The 27,120-nt window shown below is 45.9% G+C and overlaps 1 protein-coding gene across 6 annotated transcripts in view; it reads left to right on the top strand.

The window, feature by feature from the left end:
• LOC144106987 (complement C3-like) overlaps positions 1-26,056 on the top strand; it is a 74,184-nt gene extending 48,128 nt beyond the window's left edge. The window contains exons 27-46 of one of the 6 annotated variants that reach the window (XM_077639960.1): positions 192-311; positions 945-1,142; positions 4,486-4,666; positions 5,537-5,703; positions 7,521-7,679; positions 8,703-8,813; positions 8,886-8,994; positions 9,074-9,103; positions 10,013-10,078; positions 10,861-10,920; positions 12,366-12,437; positions 14,338-14,416; positions 14,593-14,680; positions 15,325-15,399; positions 15,491-15,596; positions 17,333-17,422; positions 20,339-20,443; positions 20,548-20,631; positions 23,183-23,327; positions 24,777-26,056. In XM_077639960.1, the coding sequence (XP_077496086.1) occupies positions 192-311; positions 945-1,142; positions 4,486-4,666; positions 5,537-5,703; positions 7,521-7,679; positions 8,703-8,813; positions 8,886-8,994; positions 9,074-9,103; positions 10,013-10,078; positions 10,861-10,920; positions 12,366-12,437; positions 14,338-14,416; positions 14,593-14,680; positions 15,325-15,399; positions 15,491-15,596; positions 17,333-17,422; positions 20,339-20,443; positions 20,548-20,631; positions 23,183-23,327; positions 24,777-24,918 (2,187 nt within the window). In that variant the 3' untranslated portion in view covers positions 24,919-26,056. The remainder of the gene's footprint in view (positions 1-191; positions 312-944; positions 1,143-4,485; positions 4,667-5,536; positions 5,704-7,520; positions 7,680-8,702; positions 8,814-8,885; positions 8,995-9,073; positions 9,104-10,012; positions 10,079-10,860; positions 10,921-12,365; positions 12,438-14,337; positions 14,417-14,592; positions 14,681-15,324; positions 15,400-15,490; positions 15,597-17,332; positions 17,423-20,338; positions 20,444-20,547; positions 20,632-23,182; positions 23,328-24,776) is intronic. The other 5 variants (XM_077639962.1, XM_077639963.1, XM_077639961.1 and 2 more) reach the window with 5 other exon arrangements.
• The last annotated feature ends 1,064 nt before the right edge of the window (positions 26,057-27,120 follow it).

Here is a 27,120-nt window from a genome sequence, read left to right as displayed (position 1 = left end):
GTACGATCACGCAAGAGCTAAGCTAATGACCCGTTGAAACGGTGTCTCACAAAAGTAAATCTTTGCTTACCTCTTTAGCCCATATAGAGATTATTACGATCGCTTCCTACGGTCGCCCTCTACCAGAGTAGAAAAGATACTATTCAGCCCGGTGAAAGCAATGCTCTTAGATCGTTCTTTTTCTTTGACAGGGAGGAGTCCGAGGGTCTGTGCCCATGACAGCCTTTGTCCTGCTAACTTTCTTGGAGTGCATGAAGCCTCCGAGCATGACGAATGGTCCACACGACCCTTTTGCAACTACCAACAAAGCGGTAATTATCATGTCGTGTTGTGTCCCCGCATGTGGCACATGCTGACATTCACCAGCACATGAGCAGATCAATTCAGTTAATCAACAGTTATGTTCGACGGTGATAAGTTATGCTGGACAAGCACTCTTACGCGGTCCGCATTTGTAATGGGGAGCAGAAAAAGCTATATAGCTTTATCTTGTTTTTTGGACGATTCGAGTTCGTAAGGTATCAACATAAGACATCCCGTCACGAGAGAGGTTGATAGTAACAAATGCTGGGAGGGTGTCATTTTGGTTATTGGCTCAGTGTTGTATCCAGGCAGGTAGTATTTAGTGTGTGTTTTTGGAGGCCGGTGGTGATATTTTTGGCAGCATATTGCATGCTCCAGTTCTGATTATAATAGCTTTTTTTGGGGGAGGGGGGCATGAAGTTGGGCAAGCGTGACTTTTACAAAAGGACCCGCATGCTTTTCAACAAATGAATGTGGTCATTGTGGAATCCAGATTTGGTGGCTCTATGAAGATACTTTAGCTTTATCTACCTGGAAGAGTGCATGCTGGGACCTTTAGTCGCACAGTAAAGTAGGTATTCCAAGTAAGGCATGCACTGACACTAAGGTGTCCACCACGATCGTTCAATAATGCTGTGTAGAGGTGGCGGCGTTCGGCCGTGAGCGACACAACCGGGGGCTCGGACGCGGATTATCTCCTTGGACTTACTGCAATAACTGGAGTCCGGGAGGCACCGGACTTTGACTCTCCCGATGGAGACGAATTGCCTGACTGGCTGGATGATCTTGCGGAGGACACGCACGACTATGAGCTCGACCAGACAGTCCATGGGTCCCAAGTAAGGATACTATTGTAATGCATGGGAAGGAATGTTAGACGCAGGCCCTAGGCAACTTCCAGCATAACACAGGACAGCATGCATGGATCACACATTTCTTATTTCGTGGCATCGCTCTAAGTTCGTTCTCTGAAGAAGCCCCTTCGTACCAGACCCCGTTTCGACCATAACCAATGAGAAACAGATGATGTAGGCAAGAAATTTTCAACTGCAGTTCTCGGGGGTCAGTATCCAAGACAAGGTTGGCGCGTCAGGCAGAGTCCCATTGACCATTTCTGGTCGTTTCGTTCGATACACGAAGGCATCGCAGTATCTGCTTGAATGTGGGCAGAATGACGCGTCTGGCTTGAAACTGGCGAAGCGTAAATGCCACTATCTTCGCAAAAAAAAATGAGACAAACCGAACATTGGGTGATATGCCTTGATCAACAAAAACAGACGTCATCAGAGTTCTCGAGAACAGTTTGACTGCAAGTATGTCATTGAAAGTAGTGCAGGAAGATGTGGATGAGAGCAATGAGTCACTGATTCGAAATACGTAAGAGTGATCTTGAAGAAGACAGTGGGAAATGTATCTCCTGAGATGGCACCTCGTCTACTTGAAGCAGCCAGGAAAAACAAAGAAGAAAACATTGGCTGCAAACACCTAGAAAATTTTAAGACTGTTTGCCCTAACGTGCCCATCTGTTGGCTTGGACTGCAAAGAGCGCAGCCTCCTCCTGAGACTCGGGGTAGGCTGCGTCAACACCGGCTCCCGCCTCTTTCGCCTGGGCCTCTCCGCCTCCCCTGGGTGCACACACTGCAATGACCCAGCAGAGACAGCCCAGCATCTCCTATGTGAGTGCCCTGCCTTTGTGCCCGCAAGGACAATCATGGAGGCGGGTTATCTCTACTTGGGCCTCCCCTGCTCTTCAGTGGACCACCTTCTTTTTCCTGGCGGCCACCATCCTGCCAAGACCTTCCGGCGCCTACTCTCCTTCCTGGAGGCCACCGGCCTCTCTGGCCGCCTTTAGGCCTGAGGGGGCAGCACATGTCAACTGGCGTGATCATTGCGGCTGCGCGTCTACCCTCTCCTTTCAATCTCTCCTCCCCGCCTCCTTCTATGACACGCAGGCAGTGGGCGTGGAGGATAGCCCTCCAGTACACAAGCCCATGTCTTCCCACTTTCCACCCTTCCTACAACCACAAAAGAAGGCAATGAACCTCCAGCTCGACCAGCCAACTTCTGCGAGTAGCCGCAAGCTTGGGTACTAGCTCGGATTATGAGGAGAGGAATGGAACTATAACTGCATCGCCCTTGGTGGACACCCGAACTGCATTCTGAGGGAAGGAATTAAGTAGGTGAAAGTGATGAGAGATGACTGAGTGCAAACACTTACCACGCATGACCCATGGCTTGCTGCGAAAGGTCCAGGCCACTCGAGCTCATTTAAGCTTAGTAAACTAACCACCGCTGCCTCGTAATATACTCATAAAGCGCCGGCCCTGCACCGTAGACTCGTCTGAGACCCGAGAAGCCTCATGACACCACCTGGTGATGCATCATGACAGAAAACAGCACACGCTTTTACGAAAACGAGAGAACAAGAAGGAAGACATCACCAGCTCTGACTGTACAAGAAATTAACTTTAGCAGAGAGTCGTTTGGGCTGGTTAGTTCGGGCAATACCAACTAGCTCGAACTACAGCTGATGATACCATCGCGGCAACTGACCTTCCTCGAGTCGAGGTCATATACGCATAATTCCGTTCTCTCAGTGCATGGTACAGTACTTCAACGTCCAGTGTTGCCTTCAGGCTCGGCTGAACGTTTTTCAAACGACGAAGTTGGCTAGAATAGTCTCAAAATGCAACCTGAAAGGCGAGGAGCATTCATTTGAGTTCAGCGGCATGTCCCTCGTCTGATATGGTGCTTAGGTCCTTTATGCGCGCTATTTTCACTGACACGGTGGCTAGCACGTCTGCATCACGTGCACGTTCCGTTCAGTGTAATGCGCTCACTGAGCGACGGAGTACCACAAACACTGCATAGTGCCTGCCTTATGAGTATTGCTGCCAAACGACGTCACCTGGACTTTTACTGAAAACCAGTGCAAAACGACGCCCCTGCACTGTCAGCGATAGATTACAGTCGTCACTCAGCGGTACGCTTCAAAAGTTAAATGATGCTGAGTGCTGTTGCAGGCAAAATATCTGGAATGTAATATGTTTCGTTTAGCACAAAACATCCGGTCCACTGTCCGGGCCTCGTGTGCCAAGTTCCTATGAACCTCGGAGTTAGTTAAGCGGGCCGAATAAATAATCATTTCACTATACTTGCAGGCAACAAAACTTTTCGCTTAGCTTAGCTAGCACCACTTTACACATTGACAGCGTTTGTGTTTTTTTCTGTGCATGCTTCTGCATGCATTCCCAAATTATGATGCATGTCTTGCCTGAAAACTTTGGCCACTTGATAAAATTTGTTAAGTTAACGGGTGGCAATCCTTACGTGCGAACGTATGTGTTTTTGTTAATCTAGCCAACTTGCTTTTATTTCTCTTGTCTTGTTTTCATGACGGTTCTCTCCTGTATACTTATAACTTCTAGGTATTGTTACCGAAAAACAGGTACCTAGTAGTTGCATGTTTACATAGATATGACACGTGATTCTTCATATATTAACCACATCTACTACTACTTGCCAAGTTCTAAACAAATTAAACGCTACTTCTGCAACACAAGGGCCGAATTTTTTTTTCCGTAAGTACGAGAGGTGGCCAGTCTTTTCTGCCTCCTAAGATGTGGCGTTATGTGAATTGTTGAAAATGAATACCTTTAAATTCGAGTTAAAGTTTAGAGTATTGTTTTTGCTGAGAGGACATCGCTTAGAAGCAGCGGCAGCACACTTCCGGGGCACCTGTGCACTGGTCCTTGAACGTCGTAGTAGTAAATGAGGGCCCCTGCTCACAACACCAGCCACACTTTGCAATTTGTATTCTGGACTTCGTGCCACTGGGCTTTTTGGTTGCATCTTAAGATGAGGTAGAGTATGAAAGGTACGCGCTTCGGCGCGTGACGAAGTGGTGTGCAGTGTCTTTGGTGTTGTCAGCAGCGGCCCTCATTCTTCTACGGACGCACACAGAGACAGCGCACTAGCGAGGTCAGCGCATTGCTGGTAGTGGGGGATCTACTGAATAGCGACATTTTCGCCGAAAAAAGGACATTACAAACTTCTATTTGAATGTCACATTATTGAAATTTACCCCAGTTGAGGCGGCTAAACTTATTGAAGGCCCCTTGTGTAATATACCGCTTGCCTAAGGGCAGGCATATTTAGTGTTCCCCATCGAATGTCCCTAAGGCCTACTTGCAGATACTGCGTCGGACGGTGGAGCTGTCTCAGAGGTACCTGCGGGAGAACGCGTTCGACAGCGACGAGCCTTACGTCGCGGCCCTAGTTGCTTACGCGCTTAGCCAAGCCAACGACACGGAGAAGTACGCCACCCTGTCTGCACTCAAGGAAAAGCTCATCTATGACCCCAGTGAGTATACCCTGGAGTTTTACTTGCAAATAGAATCAGGAGGATAAATCGTACACGTTGATGAGGTACTGTGAGCACAGATGCAGTATTCCTGAATGGGTACCCGCCGCGTTGGCTCAGTGGTTAGGCGCTCGGCTACTGATCCGGAGTTCCCGCGTTCGAACCCGACCGCGGCGGCTGCGTTTTTATGGAGGCAAAACGCTAAGGCGCCCAAGTGCTGTGCGATGTCAGTGCACGTTAAAGATCCCCAGGTAGTCGAAATCATTCCGGAGCCCTCCACTACGGCACCTTTTTCTTCTTTCACTCCCTCCTTTATCCCTTTTCTTACGGCGCGGTTCAGGTGTTCAACCATATGAGACAGTTACTGCGCCATTTCCATTTTCCAAAAACCAATTATTATTATTATTATTATTGTTATTATTATTCCTGAATGGTCCAAGAAGAGATGTCTCATATTTAAGACCTCCTTACGGAAAATGTTAGAAACGAACGATGTGCCGGTATATCTGATATTGGTCGATTCAGACAGGTTCGTCATGCTTATCGGTATCTTCTGTCAGCTACACTAGAGGGACCTGCCAAGTCGCGTACAGTGGTTTCGTGTTTGACCGCTAGTGCGACACGGCGTGACACTTAAGAGTGGCCAGTTCGTTACAAAAGCCTTTCGCACTGAAACTCTGATTCACAAACTATGGATGAATGACTGTTGATTGTGGGCTCGGTGACAATGAGCGGCTGGTGCAGCAGTGAGAAACCTCCAATAAAAATTAAGCTTTCAAGTTTGCAGCATGCACGAGCTATGGTAAACAAAGTCGGTTAATATACTCTGCTAAAGGCTTTGGTGAGCATTTCATGGTCGGTTCTTTGCAGTGCTCAGTACGAGAAGCACGGGAATGGAGGCCAGTCCCCTGGTCGTCGAAGGCACCGGTTATGCGCTTCTAGCGCTACTTGCCCACAACGACATCGAAACGAGCAAGACAGTGGTCAACTGGCTCAATACGCATCGCTCGGCGTCCGGCTCTTTCGCATCGACACAGGCGAGCCTTTTTATGACGTGCAAATATGGGATTGTTGGTTCACTTTTCGGGAAATCGTAACATGACAGTAATCAGCCGCCGCGGTGGCTGAGTGGTTACGGCGCTCGGCTGCCGGCCCGAAAGACGCGGGTTCGATCCCGGCCGCGGCGGCCGAATTTCGATGGAGGCGAAATTATAGAGGCCCGTGTACTGTGCGATGTCAGTGCACGTTAAAGAACCCCAGGTGATCGAAATTTCTGGAGCCCTTCACTACGGCGTCTCTCATAGCCTGAGTCGCTTTGGGGCGTTAAACCCCCATAAACCATAAAACCATAACATGACAGTAATCGAGAAACCATAAATCGACAGTAGGGAAGGGAGAGAGAAGATGCGTTAGTAGGAAGGTGGCAGTTGCCAACAAGCGTTCTCTGGTCAACATTTCTTCTCTGCCTCTTTTCTGCTGGTATGCGCTAAGACTTCGCGTGGCGTCGTTTTGATGTTGTTGAAGACTCGGGCGACGGTGTCGAAATCGCATCTTGCTATAATAAAAGAGGAAACTGACTTACTTTAAGGCAAACAGTTTGATTCCTTAGAAATCGGTGACTAATGGAGCAAGAGATGCGGCCTTTACATGAAGGTATGAAAAAGTTTGGAAAGGAAAGAACAGGGTACATGAGCTGTAAAAGTATAGGAATAGAGCAAGTTTTCACGAGGAAGCCGTCTCGATCCTGAAAGAACGCTTTGTGTGTCGAAGCACACATTCCTCTCACTACATCCAACTAGAAGCCCGAACAGAAAGAACGCCCGCAACAGACAAACCCGCTCACTACATTCTCCTCTTCCTACAGTTATTTCTTTTTAATGCGGTAGTATTAAGCCGCATGGGGCCAAAATGCGCAGTCGATTATAAAATCTGCACATTGGCTGGAGGGAAGCGGCGTCACCAGACGGGAGCGTTCCCATTGGCTGGAGGGAGATGACGTCAAAAGACGGGAGCATTGGCATTGGCTGGAGGCGAGTGACGTCTACAAGTCGGAAGTGACGGTACTTTCGGGGAAAGGCATCAACAGCTGCTAAGACTATTGTACTGTCAACACATAATCGAATTAGGTGTTCATGTGAATTCATTTACTCACTTCATAGAGCTGGTGCCTGCTGATTCAGGGCTAAAAACTTCTTAATCACATCGCCCCCCCACCATAACTTTCTGCCGCCCCCTGTTGCACCTGCCTTTTCTTGGGATCCAGTCCGTTGCCCTTAACGACCAGCGGTTATCTCGCCTTCGCATTACATGCCGTGCCCAAGCCAATTTATTATTATTGATTTGGACTAGGATGTCATTAACCCCCATTTGTTCCCTCACACACTCTGCCCGCTTCCGGTCTCTTAATATTGCACCGATCATTTTTTTTCCACAGCTCAATGCGTTTACTTCAATTTAAGCCGAACCCTTTTCGTTTGCCCCCACGTTTCCGCCCATACGCGAATACCGGTAAGATACAGCTGTCACATACTATTAGTCTTGGCTGCTGCGATGCTTCGGCACTAAGCTGGGTTATGAAGGTCATCGAGGTGGATGGATCCGGGCAAATACCTGTGGGGTTCTCCAATGTACCGTGCCGATCAGTTGTCTGGAAACCACGCTAGGGGTGACTAACATGAATGCGAGTGACAGCTTGCGGCCCGTGTCCTTTCTAATGTGATAGCCTACCGCTGCGCTCATCTCGACGAGACGCGCATCTCTTCGAGGAAGAGGGGCGAAGTGGTTCCTCTAATCCACTTCTTGCTCTATTTAAATGTGTTCCAGAAGGTGTGATCGTTGTGTCTTTATTTTTCAGGACACCGTGGTGGCCCTTGAAGCGTTGACGGAATTCGCTCTGAAATCTCGAGAGCCAAATGTGGACCTCACGTGTAATGTCACCCTTAGCAGTAAACGGGGCTTCCAGAAAAGCATTCGGCTTAAGCGTGACAACGCTGCCATCCTTCAGCAAGTGGACGTGAGTGGTCGTTTCTGAGCACACTATTTCGTATTGCGCGCTCAACTGATTTTCCTACGAGTGCAAGCTCTTTCGCCTTTTGCGCGACAAAATGTACACGTTTGTAGCGCTTCCTCATGCTATGAATGTACACCGGTAATGTCAAGGAAAATATTACTAACTTCATTTCATTTTCCAATTAATAGCACAAGTGCCTACTTAAATAGTCCTTGCAACGTTTTTCACCGAGTGTAAGAAGTGACGAAATGCTGATAGGTATGCAATGCCTGTCATCCTCTTGCAAAATTTTCGATCTGGCTTATCTAGCACTAGAGATAACGAGGACTGAAAGTTGCCCTCCGCCATTTCCCTCTCAACTCATACACTAGAGCGAGCCAGAAAAAAATGAAGGTTACAGTCCAGAACCACTCTTCCCCCGAATCGTCATCCGGCAACGCGGCTCGGTTGTTTGGACTTTTTTTTTGCCGTTCGCTCCCCCGCCACGTCTGGACAGTAGGGGTATGAGCGGAAAAGAGCAAGATTTCCAGCCGCCTCCTTTGTCTGCTTCGCCTACGAGCATCCTGCGAGTTTTTGGTGAACCAATGACAGCCCATGATTGCTGACGTCACGGCTGCCTAACCAACTCAGAAGGCAGAATTCGCAAGAAAGTGACACCAGATGTTGCCACGATCCGCGGGAAAAAAAATCTTAAAAAATTATTTGGAAATTATCGGCTCACTTTTGAGGACTTTTACGGGGCATGAAAACTCAATAGCGTTTACTCTATTTAAAGCATGGATTTTACAGCCATCTTGAAAAACGTTTCATGGACCCTTTGAGCTCCACAGAAACAGCGGAATAGCTTAGCGTAAGCGTCAAACCGATGACGACTTGGCGCATGTTGCGTATTGTTTGGTAGTAGTCTAAATTTAGCTTTCCTTTGATTGCAACTTGGAATGAAATACAGCAATAAATCAACGGCAGCCCTGAGCGAAAACAAAACGAGGGGTGCAGTAACCAGGTGACTGTTCTGCTTCCTTGCAGATTCACGACATTAAAGGCAAAATGTTCGTCAAAGCCAGCGGCACTGGTAGTGGGCTGCTCTCGGTCAAGTTGAAGTACAATGTGGTCGTGCCACCAGAAGTTCTGTGCAAGGTTAGCGCCCGGTTTTATAAAACCACTGGCTGAGCAATTCGTAAACTAGAATTGTTTTCGCTCTCATCCTAGTTCAACATCACGGTTCGGGCTGACATCCACAAACCGGCAGCAAAGACGGCCAAAAAATTCGACGATTTCCCTCCAGAACTTCTCGAAGATTTGTTCGGCGGAGGCAGAAGTAAGTTGCCGTACCTCTGTATTATCAAATACTGTTAACATTGTCGAGACATGAACCTGCGTTTCTTTTTCTTTCACAGGACGTCGTTCAGTTGGCTCATGGTTTCGAAGTGAGTAGTGTTTTTTTGCGATAAGCTGTTGAGCCTTTTTAGTCTGAATTTAGCGCATCGCGTGAAATAATTGAAATTGCGCCTGACTATTTGAGTTGCTGCGGTTAAATACACTGCTAGAATTGTTCTAGTTGAACTACCGTAACAGAAATGGATTCATAACCGTCTAGAATTAGAAACGGGGATAAGTTAAATGAAAAAAAAAATTATCGAACGTCTATACAAAGTTTTGTTTTCCTCTTGGACTTCATTTAGTGGTTACATATAATTCCGCTCTTGAGTTTATTGAATAAAGTTTATCTTTCTCTCTCTCTGCGACTCAAGATCTAAGCTAACTGTTTAGCCTTCTATAGACTACTAGGAGAGGTGAGGTTATACTGCTTTTTGTTTTCTGATTGGCAGCTTTCAATAACTATTTACGCGGGCCACTGTCGGCCACCAGGTGTTACTGCTGCTTTTGAGGAGTGCGTTTTGAATTTGTGGTAACCGTTACAGTGGCGCTTAAACAATTCAAGCGAGATCCGCCAAGCAACCCACTTCACCACAGAGGCGTTTCACCTTACGCATCTAAAATCGCTTCTATTCACTTCCTTCGTCTTTCTTCCTCACTCGCTTCCTCAGTAACCGTGAATATTTGCTTGCCAAAGGAATTTTATTTAACGGGATCGAACTTCTTGCTGGTGGTATTGCATAGGTATAACAAAATTACCTGGAGTTGTGCCACTTACAAATCACCTAATAGTGAAATTGCCTGGAAACTAAGCCACGTATTAACATAGCTTATGGTCGGTAATAAAATTGAACTAGAATTTAGCAGATCGATTGCAATGTTCCTAGCTAAATAATAAAATTGAGCTGATTTCAGCCAAACAATTTCTGCTCACTTTTGTTCTTTTTTCTTAACCACAGGTTTTAGAAGGCAATCACCCACAACGACACCATACTACCTTGAGGCGAAGCCAGTGAGGTCTCCATGTACGTATGCACTTGAACTGGTTAAGTGCCTTCACGTGATCGTACTAGAGCAACTTAACGAGCAGTTTTCCTAAAGTGCACACAAAAAATGTAGCTATATGCGGAGGCCTTGTAACGGTGTCCGGTGTGGTGGACCTGCGCTTCCCCTTACAAAAATGGTCTATAGACAGTCTATAGACTTTTTAAAGACTCTATTGTCTTCCTATAGATATTTCTTTTTTCTATTAATAGTGTGCGGACTGTCTATAGACAAAAGTACTAAAAGTGTATGGCCATACATCGACAGATTCTCTATACACTGTCTAGAGGATTTGTACTGCCTGTAGACTGTTCTCTAGGATTTGTATATAGTCTATAGACTTTATAGACAGAAGTCGGTGTACAGTCTATAGATTATCTAAAGAAATTCTTGTAAAGGATCGCCCAGCCCTCGCCCTCATCATACCCTAATGGCCTGCTTCTACGTGGAGTCGCTCTGTAACAGGCAGTTTAGTAAAATATTACATGAACAAGAGTACTTAGCTGAAGTATTTACCAGTTTATTAAACTTATTTCAGTGAGGAGGAGCGCAAAAATAAAACTTCTGTTCATTGAAAAAAGCATAATAAAAACAGAGAATTTGTATTCATAGATGAATGTTTGGCCTAGTAATGTGAATATTGACATGGTGAATGAATTAACAAGAAATTGCAACATTTGGTTACCGAGTAAAAAGTGCGCACTGGTATATGTAGCAATCTTCTGCTTACAAATTTATGTGTTCATTTATTTTCACCCTAAAGGCCTGAGGCATTATAAAGGGTGTTGGTTACCACAACATCAAAAAGAAACGCGAGACACAGGCAAGTTATTTCTCTACTTAACAAGGTTAGCTAAGGCCTCTTGATCCCGGCCGCAGCGGTCGAATTTCGATGGAGGCGAAATTCTAGAGGCCCGTGTACTCTGCGATGTCAGTGCACGTTAAAGGACCCCAGGTGGTCGAAATTATTCCGGAGCCCTTCACTCCGGCGTCTCTCATAGCCTGAGTCGCTTTGGGACGTTAAACCCTCTAAACCATAAATCATTAACTAAGGCCTTTTGAAAATGGCGCATGTCATTGAAATTGAAAATCAGTTTTTGGGGAGAGGAAATGGCACAGTATCTGCCTCACATATCGGCTGACACCTGAACCACACCGTAAGGGAAGGGATAAAGAATGGAGGGAAAGAAGGAAGGAAGAAAGAGATGCCGTAGCGGAGAGCTCCAGAATAAATTTCGACCACCTTGCGATCTGTAACGTGCACTGACATCGCGCAGCACACGGGCGCCTTTTGCGCTTCGCCTCCATCGAAACGCGGCCGCCGCGGTCGGGTTCGAACCCGGGAACTCCGGCTCAGTAGCGGATGCCATTCAACAGTGGCATTTGGTCCGGAAATGTGGTTGTCAGTGCAGGCTCAGGGAATGAAGGAGTACGAAATGCATTGTATGAATTGTATGAAATGCAGCAGAGAAAACAATTAACTGTGGCAACCAGAAAAAGAATTTGATGTGAAGGCAAATGCTGTAAAGCTTAGAAACTCTAAGTATGGAGAACAAATAATTCCTCATCGATGTGTCGAAAAAACAGTAAGGTGCGGGACGGTTCGCTGATTGCAGGCAATGAATTCCATAGTGAGATCGCTGTGAAATAAACTTTCCAGTCTTGCATAATTCGTGTCATTTTTGGAAGAAGCAAATCATTGACTTCAGAAAGTCCAGTCTTATTTTTTAGATAACCTCGTTGGTGAAAACCATTGAGGACATTATCATTGCTGTAAGCTCGAAAAATCAACAATGCTAATTTCAATTCTAGGGCCAATGAAATAATGTCAGAGTTTTAATATGAATGAAGAACGGATGCTCTTGGTACACTCAACGTTGTAAGGCCTGATTCTGATGATTCTCACGGCAATATCGATCTATAAAAGGTTTATCACCCCCAGATGATAAACTAAATGTGAGATGACTGTGTAGAAAAGAGTACTGTGAGCCGGTAATTTCTGTTTGAAGATGAAGACTAGCTTTCGTGTGCCATGCTTTAAGAGGAAGAAGAATTAGCACGCGGATACCAAAAGAAATTTTAGACCTGAGAAACTACGCATTCAGACTGAACTTTTAAGTTCATCTCAAGAGCGACAACAAGAAGGGGAATTGAGTTACGTGGGCAAACAGTATGAGTACCTGAACAAAGATTGGTGGATTATACTACTGTCGATGGATGTGTTTTGTTTTGTGTTGACATCTGAACCTATATTTCTATTTTGTGCAGGGGCGGCTGAATCACGAAGAAGGGACTCGCCAGCGGCCCCCTTCTTCCCTGATAGGGACAAATTCTCAAGCGGTAGGTTGAACACCTACAGCAGGCGACGGTTTTTTGCATAACGTATTAAGCAGGAAATGCTTTCAGCCCTCATTCTCAGCAAACTAAATCAAACATTGCCTCAAAACTGCTGCGGAACTGATCCCGAAACAGGATCCGAAATTTGCCAGCGTTCTCCATCTGGAACAATATCGAGTAGAAAAAAGAAAACTTTTTTCCATTTCGTATTGCATCGGATTGAATGCCCGTCAAGATTGTAGCCTCTCGGATTGGAGAAGAGGATGAGAAGGCAATCGATGAGCAACATCGTATTTGGGCCATCGTATATGAGGCAACAACAACAACGACAACAGGAACTTGTTTTGTTCGCACTGAGAGTAGCAAACGTTATTTACACTAGTTAAACGTACACTAAAAGGTTGCCCTCCTCTCGCTGTCAAAATACTTCGCTCCTTGCTTATGCAACGTCCGGAAGCATTTTGGGGAACCTTTGTCAATCAAAAAGCAGCTTATCAAGACCAATCATCCGGCTTGGACCGGAATTCAACGGTCAAATCAAGTCTACTGTTCACTACCCGTGGGTAGAGTGTCGCCAAAGGCTTACCAGGTCTTAAGTTGGGGTGGCGTTTGTTGGTCTTTACTTAGGCGGAAATACAAAGGCACTTCCGCCAGCCTCAAGAGGCTAGGAGGGAGGGAGCTTTGCGCTGCGTCGGGTCCCCTTTTCAAATTAATTGAAAGGAGTCACACTGCCGCAAGCCTATCCTTTATGAAAGTCGTCTACAGACTTTCTATTGACCTTTTATAGACTTGCCTTCCTGCAGTTATTTCCTTTTGTCTATTCATATTCTATAGAGAAGTGTACTAAAAGTGCATGGTCATCAATTTACCGATTGTCTATAGACTGCCTATAGTATTTATATTGTCTACAGACTGTTCTATAGATTTTATAAATAGCACTCTAGGACATACCATTGCTTAGAGTATTTCTTCATTTTATGTCATTAGGCAATATCATTACTTATATATTTTTGTATTTTACGTTAGCATTTCAGGCGTGTCCATTGTATCAGTACTTGTATTGTGAAATGTGCCTGTTGTAGCTGTGCTTTGTTGAGCGTTATGTCGCCAGTCGGAGTGTTTTCCTCCGATTATTTGAGTAGTAGCCGGCGCCACAATCGGGCACCAACTGCTCCTTTTATGTGCACGTCAGTAAAAAAAAGAGAAAATATATGGACAGCTTATACACTTGTCTATTTATGTGGCCGCACAAGAAGGTGAGAAGGTGGCCAGCGCGGCCGAACGCGTCGATGATGCCCAAGACTGCGGGCGAGTGCTGCGGCACATGAAGCAGCGAAAGCGGCAAGGGGCGCTAAGTGCGCGGCTGAGCACGAAAAAGATAAGCGTCTAAACACGGCGGCATGCAACGCACCTAAAGCGGAGAGGGATGGCAACGGTTCCTCAAACTGCGAAAGCAGCCAGGGAGACACCAGGCGCGATGCGCAGCCTGAAGAACAGAGCCAGGTGAAGGTGCTTTCAAATCCAGCATCCAAGGGATCTGGCCGATGCTCGAGCTCGGCTAGCAGTATCTATGAGCGGTCCTAGAACGTGCTGCACCGTTCATAGAGTTCATTTCATGTTTGCACCCTCGGCCTGGATATAGATGGTAAATGTTTGTTTTGCTCAACGCTTTTCATATAGCGGTGAACTCTGCGGACAGCGGTAAGGAAAGGAGTTTGCTTGACAACCATGCGCACATGTTACCAGACAAGAATTTCTCTACAATTCCCATTTAAATGTATATGGTTCAATGAACTTACATGAAATCTCCGGCCTTAAGCTGGTTTAGTAAGCTCTGAGTGAATAGCGTATGCGTGCTAGCTCTCATTCCTTGTTTAATTTTGTTTTATATTTGTACTGGCAGGTAACAGTGACACCGCCGCCGTCTCAGTGGAAGAACCCCGACAGAGCAAGCTTACTTACGACATCGAAGTGTGCTCACGGTGAGACAGCTCTTTTTAAAAATATTGTTGTACCATCACAAAAAAGAACAGAAATAGGGGCTTCTAGTGCTTGGTGGATGCTTTTATTTCTGTTTAATTTTGGAATTTCTTGTTGCGTTTCAAATGTGTTCAGCACATATTATTCAAAGTGCGGTTCCAACTTTCTAACCTTTCAGCTACATTGGCCGGGAGGATTCCAACATGGCCGTTATAGAGGTTGGCCTGTTCAGTGGATTCAAACCCATGGAAAAAGATCTGGAAGCGGTAAGCTATATGCATCAGCCTCTTCATATACATTCCCCCTGGTCGTTGAGCTTTACCTCAAAGCTCTGATACTGCAAGGGACAGTCATCAACTCGAAGAAATCTTCCTGCATCATTTACGGACACACACGAGATAGAAGGAACTTAGCGATGGAGAATTAGGGACATGTGCTCCCGAGCTGCTGTGAACCTTGCAGTCGCATTGAAAAAGCTTTAAAAATGCGTTGTGGCTAAGTCCATCATTAAAAAAATGTACAAGCGCTACTACCTAATTGTATTCACCTGCATGTTAATTTTATTAAACTATCTTTTTCATTCATGACACTCCTAGCACATCAATGTCTCCTTATTTGAAAATTCTTTGCCATGGTACCAAATGGCAGTACAGTGGCTTGCCACATTCTAATCGAAGGTGGCGCCCTCTATAGCTGTTCTTTTCGTCTTTGCTTAAAGCTTCCTTTATAGCTGCGTGGCAAGTGAAAAAAAAGCGTGGCGAAGCTATCAAGCAGCCAGGGTTGTTTAATTAGCAGCTCGTTTTATACCATATTTACTGATACCGTATTGGTGTACATGTGCCTATAATATGGCGTTGACAATGAGAAGTAGCCTTCATTTTTTTTACCCCCAATCTTTTCTTTTTTTTAGGCAAGAGAAGCCAACAACTCCCTTTTGGCCAAGTATGAAATGACTGAGAAAAATGTGATCCTTTATTTCGACAAGGTGAGCAAGTACAAGCACTGTCCGTGGTAAAAAAAAATGACAAGCAGAATATCTCGATAAATCACGTGTGCTTTCTTTCACCACTTGACAGATACCTTGGGAATCCCCGACGTGCGTCAAATTCAGAATAGAGCGTCAGCATGTGGTCTACAATGTTCAGTCTGCCGTTGTGAAGGTGTATGACTATTACAACCCAAGTGAGTCTTTTTGTTTTATGTGACATTTTGTGTGACATTTATGTTAAGATCCCGTTAGGCAAAAATCCCGGAATCGGCATAACTGGGAAATCTTGATTGGTTGAGAGAGTATAGCCTTACAAATTTTCTTTTTGAGACAGTCTATAGACTGTCTCGAGACTTCTGTCTATAAAGTCTATAGACTCTGTATACACAAACCCTCGAGAACAGTCTAAAGGCAATAGAAATCTTATGGACAGTCTACAGGCAATCTGTTTATGGCCATACACTTTCAGTAGGCTTTTTTCTACAGGCTGTCTATAGACTATGAATAGACAAAAAGAAACATCTGAAGGAAGGCAACAGAGTCTATAAGAAGTCTGTATACTGTCTACAGACCATTTTTATAAGGGCAGGGAAGGAAATGAGCAGTTGAAGTAGTCTCTAAACTCGAGAACGTCTATATAAGAGTAGAAAGAGAGTGAACTGTCTTCTAGCATGTACCCTTTTATATAAGGGCGTGCGGTAGAGGACCTCTGCCCCAATGAGCAACGTTCATTCATTGGGATAAGTGGAGGCCTTGCACGAGCATCTCCCACCACACAGTAGGCGAATTGCATTACAGAAGCAGGTAATTAACCAGGGTCATTAATTAGCGTCATCATTTAATGGACGATGATGTGTAATAAAGCAGTATGTGATGGCAACAAGCGTGTCGATGACTGCGATCGATGACGTCACTCTAAAGGTGAACTTATGTGTCTCTCAAGCTTTTTTCCATGCCACAGATCAAAGTTCTAAAAGTGATATGATGAAAGATGAACGATAAAAGTGCGACCGAAATGTGCTTCAATATGGAAACAATTTCATTGCCGAAACAGTTAATCAGGTCGGCAGTTCATTACTCATGCCTTTTGTTGTCTTGCACGGAATACAATTTTCTGTGAGACCGCTATGAAGAGTGCCTGTTTGAACCGAGGAAAAATCAAGCACATGAAAGGCACAAAAGCATATGCATTTTTATGTCTCGTGATATAGAAAACGTTATGCGCCAGTTCACATTTTGTGCAGTGTGTATATGTGTATGTTTCCGTGCTTGATGGAATGACATTTTGTGTGACTTTTCTATAACATTTTGTACTTAATATTGTGGAAACTAGTATATGCGCCGCTATTTTATTATAGCGAAAATTTTACTTATGGGCTTGTTGTAATAATTTTTGTTTTACTGACTCACGCACCCTCAACCCATGTGATGCCCACCCCCTTAGGGTAAATAACTATAATACTGCCATCTGCAAATAAATAAAATACATACTGTTTTTTACAAAGAAATCACCACCATCACTGTCATTATCATCACCAGTTGTAACATTAACCAGAGCTTTTGTTACCGTCTCAAATGGGAAACTGATTCTAAACCGGCTGTTCCTGTGACCACTTCGCAGAGACTAACAGACGGCGGCGCCATCTTTAAGTCAGGCTGTCAACTGTCGGTGGCGTCCTGCAACTTCAATTTCTATTTTTGTTCGTGTTTCGAAGTGCGCCGAGAAGCTCATCTAAACGCCGCAGGTGGCAGGACAATCAGCTAGCCTCCGAGTTTTGGCTCAGTTAGACCACTAGACTTCAATACGCGGGTCCTATGGAGGGGGCCACAACTGACGCTACCAAACAGCTCTGATATAAAGACCATCGTGCTTAAAACACGCAGGTTCGACGTACCTCGAATTTTACAGCTCAGTCTTCTATTTTTTCAGTGCACTCATGTTCGCAATTCTACGGGCCCGGATCCACGAGTCCCCTTCTGAAGCTGATCTGTGAAAATGATCAGTGCCAGTGCGCCGAAGGTGAGCACGCTTCTTCGTTGAGCTGTTCGTTCACACGCCAGCTACGAAACAGTGTTAACCTATTTTAGCACACCGGAGACGTATACCCGGTTTACCGTACCCCTCTTGCGCATGCGCACTGGCTTTGTTGGGGTGAGGGGGAGCCACTGCGCGTGCGCAAGAGGGTTCGGTAAACCGGTATACGTCTCCGGTAGGCTAAAAACGTCTGGAGTCACACGCCAGCTGCGAAACAGTATTAGACGTTTTTAGCACACCGGAGATGTACTACCGGAATCGTATACCCGGTTTACCGTACCCCTCTTGCGCATGCGCACTGGCTTTGTCGGGGTGAGGGGGAGCCACTGCGCGTGCGCAAGAGGGTTCGGTAAACCGGTATACGTCTCCGGTAGGCTAAAAACGTCTGGCTTCACACGCCGGCTGCGAAACAGTATTAGACGTCTTTAGCACACCGGAGATGTACTACCGGAGTCGTATACCGTTTTGCCGTACTCCTCTTGCGCATGCGCAGTGGCTTTGTTGGGGTGAGGGGGAGCCACTGCGCGTGCGCAAGAGGGTTCGGTAAACAGGTATGCGTCTCCGGTAGGCTAAAAACGTCTGGAGTCACACGCCAGCTTCGAAACAGTATTAGACATTTTTAGCACACCGGAGATGTACTACCGGAGTCGTATACCCGGTTTACCGTACCCCTCTTGCGCATGCGCACTGGCTTTGTTGGGGTGAGGGGGAGCCACAGCTCGTGCGCAAGAGGGTTCGGTAAACCGGTATACGTCTCCGGTAGGCTAAAAACGTCTGGAGTCACACGCCAGCTGCGAAACAGTATTAGACGTTTTTAGCACACCGGAGATGTACTACCGGAGTCGTATACCGGTTTACCGTACCCCTCTTGCGCATGCGCAGTGGCTTTGTTGGGGTGAGGGGGAGCCACTGCGCGTGTGCAAGAGGGTTCGGTAAACCGGTATACGTCTCCGGTAGGCTAAAGACGTCTGGAGTCACACGCCAGCTGCGAAATAGTATTTAGACATTTTTAGCACACCGGATACGTACTACCGAATTACCGTACCCCTCTTGCGCATGCGCAGTGGCTTTGTTGGGGTTAGGGGGAGCCACTGCGCGTGCGAAATAGGGGCCCGGTAAACCGGTATACCTCTCCGGTAGGCTAAAAACGTCTGGAGTCACACGCCAGCTGCGAAACAGTATTAGACGTTTTTAGCACACCGGAGACGTATACCGGTTTACCGGGCCCCTCTTGCGCATGCGCAGTGGCTTTGTTGGGGTGAGGGGGAGCCACTCCGGTAGTACGTCTCTGGTATGCTAAAAACGTCTATTCACAGCGATGCTATTTAAGCCGGAGGCTGTTCCGTTAGTCGTGCGCAACGGCATGTTCGTCGGGTGCAGCGATGGCTGTGTTCGCGGTAGTGTCATCCACGGACGCCTGACGCCTCCTGTCAGAGTGGACGACAACTAATAAAAAAAAAAGACGCCCTCGGGGGCATTGCGTAACCACGTGGTATAATAAAAGGAGCTGCGAACAGCATCGCTTTGTCATCAGTCTTACACGAGAGTGTAATCTGTATTTTTTTACACCAGGCGCAACGCGCGACACCGATCTTCTAAACCTTGTGGGTGTTTCCTAGGGGTAACTGTGTTGGAGACACCTTGAAGGGAGTTTTGAGGCTCAGAGTGCGGCTAGGATGAGAGAAAACACTGACGCTGTAACACTGTGACGTCCTACACTACTTATTTCATGAAAGCATTTGATGAGACGATCGTTCACCACCACTAGTTGGTGCGAGAGTGAGTCGCAGCACTGGCGCAGAGAATGGTAAGGATTTTCCGTTGCACTAGGATGATAGAGGTATGACTGTAATTTCTTTCCCCGTCGGTGGTGGAAGGGCGCAAATTTTTGTTGGCAACTGTTGTACGCACATACAAGAAAGACTGTGTACTTTACGTGTCTGACGTTAAGTGCACTGGCTAGGTTGCGTTGCGTACGGAGTACAGAGTGACTTAAGGGGGCTCGATTGTTAACACGTAGAGCATATGTGAACGATTTTGCACGAAATTTAACGACTGTGGTGTCAGAGATGTGTGATAAATAGAATTCTTTCAGAACTTTTCTTCGCTGTTAGAGGCGCATTAAATATTGTAGATACATCGACAAAGACATGCGACGTGAAAGAGGGCGAAAAAAGCTGCCTGTCAGATTAAATTTACAGCTGCTAGGATTATCCTCGTTAACTTGTAACAAGTGCATTGTACGCGATTACATTTCTCTCATTTCATCTCTTCCTGATAGGTTCAGGCGACGCCATATTTATTTATATTTATAAAAAATGATAGATCTAAGCTTACCGGCTTAGCGCCTCAATCAGTGAAAGCAGACTGGTATTACCTGCCGATAGGTCTCGAGTGGCACGCCCATTTTAACTTTTCACAGGCGACTGCCCGGTTTGGCGTTCCACAGTCCCGTTTTGTCGTCTATACGCTCACGTGTATACTCAGCCTTCTTACGCTGGCGGTGTTCGGTTGGATCGCGCTCCCGGCCCACTTCACAGATTCCAGGGCCCGCTTCCACAAAGCAAATAGAATTCAGTTTTCTGTGTTGTCTTATTCGCAGTCCAAGCCATTAATTGGTTTCGAGGAAAGGAAAAGCGCATAACTGGCTCCCTAGGTCAGTGGACACCTCAAACGCGCTCTGAGGGACGTGACACTGGTGTCCACAAACAAAAACGCGTTACAGGTTACACGGCTGCTGTTGTACCCTCTAAATTGGTTCTAACGGCTTGTACAAAGCTATTACAGCTCTCGCTGTAAAAAGGAATTGTCGCATTATACCTGTTAGACTTTTTATATTTCTAGTGTTGCAACCAGAGTTCTCTGTCAACGAAAAGTTTTACAAAATTGTTCTTTTCTCAGCGGCATGCCCAAGGAAAGAGCCCTTCATTGACGTCGAGAGATCAGGAACGACAGTGAAGAAAAGGCAGAAGCTAGTCGAACTCACGTGCCAGGAGCATGATTTCGGTAACGTATTATCTTGAGTGTTATTTAGGAAAAATAAAAGCTTTTGGGCGGAAGTGTGTATTCAAGACTGTGATAGAGATATTGGGTTTTTCTCTTATTCTCAGTTTGGATCGGAATGGTGTCTGCCAACAGGATCGTCAATGGTTACCGTTACATCGACTTCCGTGTGGACAGCGTTGTGAAAGAAGGTACTGTGCAACATTTTTCTTATCACATTGGCAGCTATAAGCGGTATTTTTTGCAGGCTGCCTGCCATCGCAGGGCAGTGGCGAATCGTTTAACGGCCATCGAATGTTGCAGTTTAACCTGCAGCGGGAGGAACGCCAGAGGTGTGGCTGTGACGTCAGACAACGTGACTCACCGCGCCGCTGCTCCGACCTCCGCTTTGCCGATGGGGTCACGTGATTATGCACGTAACACGCCGTTCGTTTAAAGGGACACTGAGGAGAAATTGAAGTTGGCTGGTATCCATAGAATAGCAGCTCCTGATCACAAAAACGCCACTTTTCCTGAGAACAAGGCTCTTGTAATGTAGAAAATAGCAAGAACCAAAATACAGGTATCGCCGCCACAGGTCAATCTCACAAGTACAAGCGTGATGACTTCTTAGGACAAGAGGCGCCACCTTGGAGGAATTTTCCTTACTTCATGGAAGTCACGAATCTCTGAGGCTTGCAAAAGAAGGTTGCGCACCGCACCGCTAGCTGTCAGAAATCACGAAGTCTGCGTTTACGTCACGATTCACGTCACTTCGTTCTGTGACGTCATAAGAGTTGCCGTGCCGTCATAAGAGTTCCCTGAGTTTGAATCAGATGGGCGGGAAAAAACTTTTTCAACTTCGAATCCAAAATTCTTTGAAATAAATGCTTCTTTCGCGCCCGGACAAGAGGCAACAAAGCCATGAAATGCCGAACTATCAGATTTTGCTAACAAAAAAAAAAATTGATAGAGTTCTCCTCAGTGTCCCTTTAAGGAGGCGACGCCGCTCTCGAATGCAATTTCGCCACGGATGAGAGCGCGGCCTACAGTGTGCCTTAAACGCCTGCGGGACATTTCAAGCGTCTAACCAAGCGTAGTCAAGTGTAATGGAGCTTCCGCTTCTGTCTAACTAGGCTTAGAAGAGTTAAACTATTGCCAGTTTTTACCACCACGGGACCATGAAGCCTCCATGCCATAAAGACGCTGTTGGTAACACACGCGCTCCTCCGGCGGCAGCGCAGCACATAGGCACCAGGGACGGGTGAACTGAGAGTTTCGCCAATGTCCGTTTGGGTTCGGCTTCGTGTTCTGCTCCGTTCTAGCGCCGAGGTCACCCGCGTCGCGTCGACAACGGGAGCCAAAAGTATTTGTTAACCCTTGTCACAAATTCATGAAGCAACTCGACGCATGACGGCGCTTGCCTCGCTCATCTGTCCGGGTGCGGTCAGCCCGCTCGTTCACATTCGGTGAGCCGAGGAAGTGAAGAGGCAGTGCGCTTTCTGGCTCCCCGCAAGGGAAAATATTTCGGAGCTTGCTTTCACTTGCAAACACAGGCGCGCATTCGCACTTCTCGGCAGTCACCTTCAGCGCAACACTCACGTGTTAAAATAAACTGCACATCTCCAACCAAAAAATTCACTTTAACCCAACGTTTCGAAGCCGACTCGGCTCCTTCAACTGGGGTGACGAGGGCAGTAGCTAGCGTCTTTTAAGTATGCAGGGGAGTGGGGGGGGGGGGGCAAAGAACGACAGCTGTGACACGAAAGGCGCGGGGGAGGGGGAGTGGGGTTTGGGCTGTTAGTCACGCTGGCACACTGCAGGGAGGTAGTGAATGGTGAATGGGAAATTTTTGGTTGGAGATGCGCAGTTTATTATAAGTCTTCAAACCCATCCAGACAGGCAACTCTGTCAAAATGTTTAGTTTTCAACACATGTGTTGTGTAGTCTATCCATTCTTGCCCAACAAAAACTTTGGGTACACCTAGTTTAGTCGAGAGCAGCATGGCGGTCCACGCTCCATTTCAAGAAGCGAGCAGGGGATCCTGACGGCGTATAGGCGCTTTTTAATTGACTTGACCAGCGGTAGTGAGCTCACGTGGTGAAGGGCTGATTTAGTGACGGGGCCAATCAACATCACTACATGTGACTCTCCATCGTATTCAATCATGTTATCCTACTCTTTGCCGTCTGCTCTGTCACGGATTGTGATTCTTGCGCATTATCTTCGAACCCGACCGCGGCGGCTGCGTTTTTATGGAGGAAAAACGGTAAGGCGTCCGTGTGCTGTGCGATGTCAGTGCACGTTAAAGATCCCCAGGTGGTCGAAATTATTCCGGAGCCCTCCACTATGGTACCGCTTTCTTCCTCTCTTCTTTCACTCCCTCCCTTATCCCTTCCCAGGCGTGGTTCACGTGTCCAATGATTTATGAGACAGACACTGCGCCATTTCCTTTCCCCCAAAACCAATTATTATTATTATTATTATTATTATTATTATTATTATTATTATTATTATTATTATTATTATTATTATTATTATCTGAAATGTTATAAAAGAAAGTTTTGAGCACTTCTCATGCAAGGGTCAACATATGGTTATCCCTCGGTTATGTGGTTATCTCTGCCATTTCTCTGCCTCGATGAATGACGGCAGTGTCATCAAGCGCTAACAAATTTGTTGTCACTTGGAGAAAAACCTGTCGTCAACTGCTAGTGGCCTGTTGCCACGTGAACGACACTAATTAATCGTAACCTGTGCAGGCGCTGAGAACAGCACCTCCGCAATGACGGGTGTGAAAGTATTCGTGGCGAGGGAGTTTTGCAACACGGCCGACCTCACCAAGGGACGTAGCTACTTCATATTCGGCCGAGACAGCGAACCCCACGAGAAGGACGGCGAAGTTGTGTAAGTTTTCGGATAATGTGCTTTTCTTTTGTTTCCCGGAGAAAAAGGCGGCCTTAGTTCACCGTTGCACGTTTGGCGGGCAATTAGGATGCTGCCTTAATTTCACAGTTCAAAAGCTGGTATGTCTTGAGTGGTCACAGCCACTGCCTCCATTGCCACATGTTCTAAATAGTAGGGTTATTGTCCGCATGGAACGACAAGGCTTGTGTTATTCTGAGAGCTAATGTTGGCCGTTAGTCTTTTACGTAGCTTTTGCCGTGTAACGTTTTAATTAACCTATAGCAGTTCTAACAAGAAAATGAAATCTGAGCTCTACGCTGCGTATTACACTAGTGAAAAGCGATAACTCATTGCCAGTTTTCGGAGCTTTGCGGTTGAGTAAATTTTTTCAAGTCTGCCAGATCCGCCTGACAAGAAACAATAAAGAAACATGCAGTTGCTTGCCGTTTGTCATCCCTAACCACGGTATAAACGTACAGTTAATGTTAATGTCATGGGGCAGAGGGCTTTTTTTGAACGTGTTTCTCCTAACTTCACGTTACAACTAGAATTTCTTCTTTTACTATCAAAGTTTCATCGCATCTTAGGTGCTTTTAGAATACGAATTGTCCTGCTTTGACTTGTATGCATTTCACCACACCAATCAAGCATTGTTGGCCAACACTTGCGGTATATGTAGACTGTGTAATGCGCCTTCCTGTACCTGCGCACTGAATTATAAAAACAGCAGCAGATCATGCGTGAGCCATCCTTACACGATTTTTTGAGAAAAATGAATCCATTTTAAATTGTCTGGTGCAACAGGTGACCTAAGTCTTTTTTCGTAAGAAGCATACCGCGTGCTTTGAGACCAGTCGTGGTCTTTAGTAACTCTGGGTGCAGGTGTGGATGTCTGCTGACTTTTTTACAGCAAGCAGTGGTTTTGCAGCAACCATATGTTTTACAGTACCCAGTTTTATACAGTAACCATGCGTCACGCACGTTAATGCAGTGTCGCGTATCCGTTCATAAAAAACTGGTGTCCCACTTGACACACGCGGCGAGGGAGAGAAGCCAGAGGATGGAAAGGGAACTCGTGAGATCACGAGTGGCGCCATTATGTTCGGACCATTCAGCGTGGTGCATTGCCATGACGTCACTCATGGTGTCACTGTTTTCTCCAATCAGCGTGGAACGTTGCACCTGTCGTGCTACGCCGACGGCACCGCACAAAAGAAGACGTCTTAACAGCTGTCGCTGCAAAAGTTTTGTTGTCAGTAGCGCCTCTTCCTGTTCGGCTGTTCTATTAGTATACGTCACTGTATCGCTGTTGCTTCCCAGTGATGAACATGTTGCAAGTAGCTCAACTTTTAGCCTCGTCATTAATCAAATGCTCATGCTCGCTGCTCTTTGGTGATGCTTTAAAACTGTGCGATCATAATCAGTGTATATTCGTGATCACTTTTCCAGCATGAGGTACGTTTTGGACAAGAACGTGCGACTCTTTAACACCGAAGATGGCAGAGCACCCTCGAGAGGAAGTAGACTGTACTCGGTGCTCATGTGGCTCACGTCGGGATTAGCCAGGCAAGGCGGCTGCCAGGGCCAGTGACGTAGCCGCCACTCACCAATCACACGGCTCGCATTTTCCTGGAGGAAATTCCGGTGCCAGCGTGAACGCGCCCACATTTTGCGGCGCTCCAGCCAAGCATCCACCATACGTCATGAGCGCGTCCGCTTGGCAATGGGAAATTCCGCGAATACTCAGCGCCATGCATCATGGGAACTGTGGGAGCTTAAGGTCCTGAAGCCCTAGAGAGGGCACTGCCTCCAAGCTCCAAGACGTAGACTCACGGGGATGTCATCGCCACTGAACTTTGGGCATTCAGATGCATGTCAGTTTACTATTGTTTTCATTTCAGAAGTGCCGTTTATTGTATTTTTTGTAGGAGCAAACTATCCGTGCGGACGACTTTTTTGTATATGATGCCCTTACTTAAATTATCCATATTGAATACTCATTAGAGGCTCTCAATTTGCTTTCCTCCAGGTTTGTTGAACACGCATCACTCTCGATAGCAGCGGCGTTAAAACAGTAATATACTGCGTCGGATGAAAAAAGAAAGCTAAGCAAACCTACAATCTAGAGGCTGTTCTCTCAAGGCCTCCATTCTTCCATGCAGCGAATTTTACATATATATGCACTTTGGTAGAGAAAGTCTCCAACAACTTAAATGAGTTGCATACATTAAGTGGTAGCCTCTATCAATCTCCTGCCGATAACACGTTCTGTTTTCACAGAAAAACAATTTGATCAGCTTCTGATAGGACCTGATCCACTTCTGATAGGACCTGATCCACTTCAGAGCATCTATCCTATAGTCAAATAACGGATAAAAACTGCCTGCGGTATAAACTTGTCATCTCGGCCGTGGGTGTGTGCAGCGCAAAATATGCCTCTAGCTTATCGCGAAAGGTTTGTCTTCTCACAGGTCATAGACTTCACATTCATAGCAACATCAAAGAGGCAAAACTACTTAATCATGTGGCGTCTCCTGGGATCGCACAATTTCTGCCTAAGCTATGCAGCGAAGAGTGCCGGCTCGTGGTCACTAAGTCAGTGAAGTGCAGCTAAAGGATGAAAATAAAATTATGAATGTGTGGTCTTTCCTTGCTCGCACTTTGGTCCTGAAATGTTTAGTCACTGTAAAAATAAAGACAATAAATATTTCATTATTTTTAGATCACAATATATGTGTGCTTGTGTTTCTGGACTTTTCGCCTTGCTTCCCGCAGTTTTGCTACTTTAGGCTTTGCCAGGATTCATCAGAATGTTATGAAGAAGGTACTAGAACACCATAAACTCGTATCTAGAGTAGGTGCACTCTTTCACAAATGTAATCAGGCAACGAGCGTTTCCTTCTCAGCCACTTAGTGCAGCCGTTACAGCACCCGTAATGAGCAAAATGTGTCTGATGGTTATGACAAATGTTCTGCTTACTTTACACAGGTCTACAGCTTCTGTAGTGCCCAAAGTACTGCTCTACACGGCTAAAAAACATATCACCTTGCTTGGTTGCTTTTGGCACAGACGGCATATTGGGCACACTTCTACAGCTGCCATAACCAACAGCATTCTCACAAAACTCTCTCTGTAAGAGTAAAATGGCTGTTCGGGAATACAAAATACTTAATACTGACACAAAACTTCAACTGTGCAGTTTATCTTCTTTTTTTTTTGAAGGCTTAATCACACACAGCAGCGAATGCAGCTGGGTACCTTTACTGCCACGAATTTGGAAACCAAAAAATGAGACAAAAACGGGTATAAAAAACAGCAAAAACAAACGAGGAACACATACGGTACTTTTATTTTTAGAGCAAAACAACTGATCTAGACCGATGTATTCATTTATAAGCTTATAGAACTTTTCGCCATCCAAAGCATAAACAATGCTCAGTAAAAAGAGCCCGTAAGCAAAGTTCTACACTATGTCTGATAAAAAGAAAGTAAACAATCATTAAATCAAATCAGTCACTGAGTCAAACAAAGGACCAATAATGCAGGTTTATTAAATATTGTGCATAGAATAAAAAATGAACGTAGTATTTTTGGCGGCCCCGTAGTTGAAACCATGGGGACGACTGCCAAATGCAAAATAAGGTAGATTCAACGTAAATAAGCAGCGGTTACTAGTTGCTGCAATTCCAATATTAAAACATTGAAGCTAAAGCAAAATCACAAAGAATAAAATCAGTATAGGCGAACAACGTGTGCAACCCTTCCACTATATGTAATACACTGATCGACAAT

This window comes from Amblyomma americanum, chromosome 10, assembly GCF_052857255.1.
Source record: "Amblyomma americanum isolate KBUSLIRL-KWMA chromosome 10, ASM5285725v1, whole genome shotgun sequence".
Classification (NCBI taxonomy): Eukaryota; Metazoa; Arthropoda; class Arachnida; order Ixodida; family Ixodidae; genus Amblyomma; species Amblyomma americanum.
The sequence above is the reverse complement of the archived record's forward strand: the minus strand, read 5'-3'. Positions and strand labels throughout refer to the sequence as shown.